This window comes from Emiliania huxleyi (assembly GCF_000372725.1).
Source record: "Emiliania huxleyi CCMP1516 chromosome Unknown EMIHUscaffold_167, whole genome shotgun sequence".
Taxonomy (NCBI): domain Eukaryota; phylum Haptophyta; order Isochrysidales; family Noelaerhabdaceae; genus Emiliania; species Emiliania huxleyi.
In genome coordinates, this window is record NW_005200911.1 from 196,444 (window position 1) to 198,784 (window position 2,341).

Sequence of the window (2,341 nt, forward strand, 5' to 3'; positions counted from 1 at the left end):
TGCCGCCACCGCCTCGCAGCTGACCGTCGACGGCTCCATGAAGGGCGCCGACTGGCGCGCGGGCCGCGCCGCCTCGGCCAACATCATCCCCTCGTCCACCGGCGCGGCCAAGGCGGTCGCCAAGGCGTACCCCGTCATGAAGGGCAAGCTCACCGGCATGGCCTTCCGCGTGCCCACCGTCGACGTTTCCGTCGTCGACCTCACCTGCGAGCTCGAGACGCCCACCACGTACGACGAGATCAAGGCCGAGGTCAAGCTCGCGTCCGAGACGTACGCCAAGGGCATCGTCGGCTACACCGAGGACCAGGTCGTGTCGTCCGACTTCGTCGGCGAGACCTGCTCCACCGTCTTCGACGCCGGCGCCGGCATCATGCTCACGCCCACCTTCGTGAAGCTCGTCTCGTGGTACGACAACGAGTGGGGCTACTCCACCCGCCTCGTCGACCTGGTCGCGAACATGGCGGTCGCTGACGGCGTGTGCAAGAAGGAGGCGATGCTCGCGTAAGCCTCCGTGGCCGCGGCAGGCGCGCTCGCCGGGGGGAAAGGGTCCCTTTCTCCGCAGAACGCTGTGCTATACTCTCCCCCTGCGCGACGCGCGCATGCAGGGGTCCTGACGATTAGTGTTGTGCTGATTGATGTACCCGTGCTATAACATGTGAAAACACCACCATGCCGGCGTAACCGCCGTCGCCGGCTCGTATACCACTATACGGAGCGCGCCCCGGGCCCGGCGGTTGGGGCTTGGGCGCCGCCGCGCCGTGGCGGCCCGTGCGCGCCGGCATGCGGCAGGCGTTGTGCGGCACTGGCCACTGCCACTGGCCATTGCCGGTGCGGGTCCGGCGGTGCCGCACCCTGCGGGTGTTTTGGTACGGGTCGCGGGGGCCGGCTCGAGACGGCAGACGGGTCGCGCGCGCGGCGCGGGGGGGGCGGCTTTCGCCTTTCTCGTGTGCCGGTGCGGAGTGTGCGGCCCCGGTCCGCGGTCGTCGGAGTTGGCTTCGCGGTCTCGTGCGCAATGGTGAGCCTCCACGCTCCACCCCCGTTCTCTTTCAACACGCGCCGCGCCAGCGCGCGACCTGCACATGTTGTATCTCTCACGACTCGCGGCTTTCGCTCACCGCGGCGTCTGCCGCGGCCCACGCCGCGGCCTCGTCCTCGCCGCCCGCTCCCTGCTCGCCTACCGCCCCCCCGCCCGCTGCCGCGCCCTCGCCTGGAGCCTGCGCCTCGGGCCACGCGCCGTCGGCTGCAGCCTCTGCCCCCACATCCTCCTGCGTCACCGCCGGCTCCCCCCCCAGCTCGCCCGCCCGGTCGGCGACCTCCGCAGCCGCGTGCGCCTCCTCCGGTGCCGCCTGCGGCTCGGGCTCCGACGCTCCGGCTGCAGGGAGGGGCGCGCGCGGAGCCGCGTGCGACTCGGCGTGGGACGGCTCTGCTCCGCTCGGCATTCCCACGCCGCTGGCCACGTCCAGCGCCCACCTCCCGTCCAAGTCCGGCGGGGGAGCGTGCGCGGCGAGCGCCGCGTCGTGGCGCTGCTCCGCGGCACCGTCGCCGCCGAAGCCCTGGCCGCCGAACGACGCCTCGGCCGGCGGCGGCCACTGCTGCTGCTGCTGCTGCGGTTGATGCTGCTGCTGCTGCGGCGGCGGCTGCTGCGGCGGCGTCTGCTGCTGGGGCGTCTGGTAGTGGGGAGGGAACGAGCTCTGCTCCCGCAGCTGCTGCGGCGCGGCCTCGCCCCGCCCTTGGCCGGCTGGCGGGTGAACGCCGCCCGGGTGACCAGGCTGCATGCCTTGGTGCGGGTGGCCACTCCACTGGTGCACGCCCTGCTGCGGCGGGTAGATTGGCTGCTGCTGGCCGAACCCGCCGCCGTGCTGCTGCTGCTGCGGCTGCGGCTGCGGCTGCGGGTAGCCCTGCTCCGCGCCCTGCTGCGGAGGGTACGGGTGTGCCTGCTGCGGAGGGTAGGCGAGGCCCTGCCCAAACCCAGCCTGCGGTGGGAAGCCGTGCTGCCCGGCCGGCGGCTCCTCGTCCGCGATGGCCGAGGCGAGGGCGTCCTTGGCCGACCGGAAGGCGCCCAGCAGGCCGCTCGCGAGGCCAGAGTTGGCGAGGCCGGCGGGGCTCGAGCTGAGGCCAGGGCTCGCGAGGCCCGGCGCCTGCCCGAAGCCCGCCCGCGGAGCCTCTCCCGCAGCCGCTGCCCCAAGCCCGTGCTGCGCGGGCGAGGGCGGCGCCGTCATGCCGGGAGCGCCCCACCCGCCTGGCGGCAGCTGCTGCGGCGGCGGCGAGATGCCCTCGACCGACGGCTCCTCGGCTTGCACCGGCTCGGTTTGCACCTACAGCTCGCGCGGCTCTCGCCTCG

General features: G+C 73.8%; 1 protein-coding gene across 1 annotated transcript in view; it reads right to left on the reverse strand.

Moving 5' to 3' along the window:
* Positions 1–1,046: 1,046 nt before the first annotated feature.
* EMIHUDRAFT_456074 (hypothetical protein) overlaps positions 1,047–2,341 on the reverse strand; it is a gene marked incomplete at its 3' end in the record, with an annotated part of 4,260 nt that continues 2,965 nt past the window's right edge. Inside the window, exons 13-16 of the mRNA XM_005784864.1 lie at positions 1,927–2,315; positions 1,766–1,811; positions 1,314–1,553; positions 1,047–1,073 (exon numbers count right to left, since the gene is read on the reverse strand). Coding sequence (XP_005784921.1) covers positions 1,047–1,073; positions 1,314–1,553; positions 1,766–1,811; positions 1,927–2,315 — 702 coding nt within the window. The remainder of the gene's footprint in view (positions 1,074–1,313; positions 1,554–1,765; positions 1,812–1,926; positions 2,316–2,341) is intronic.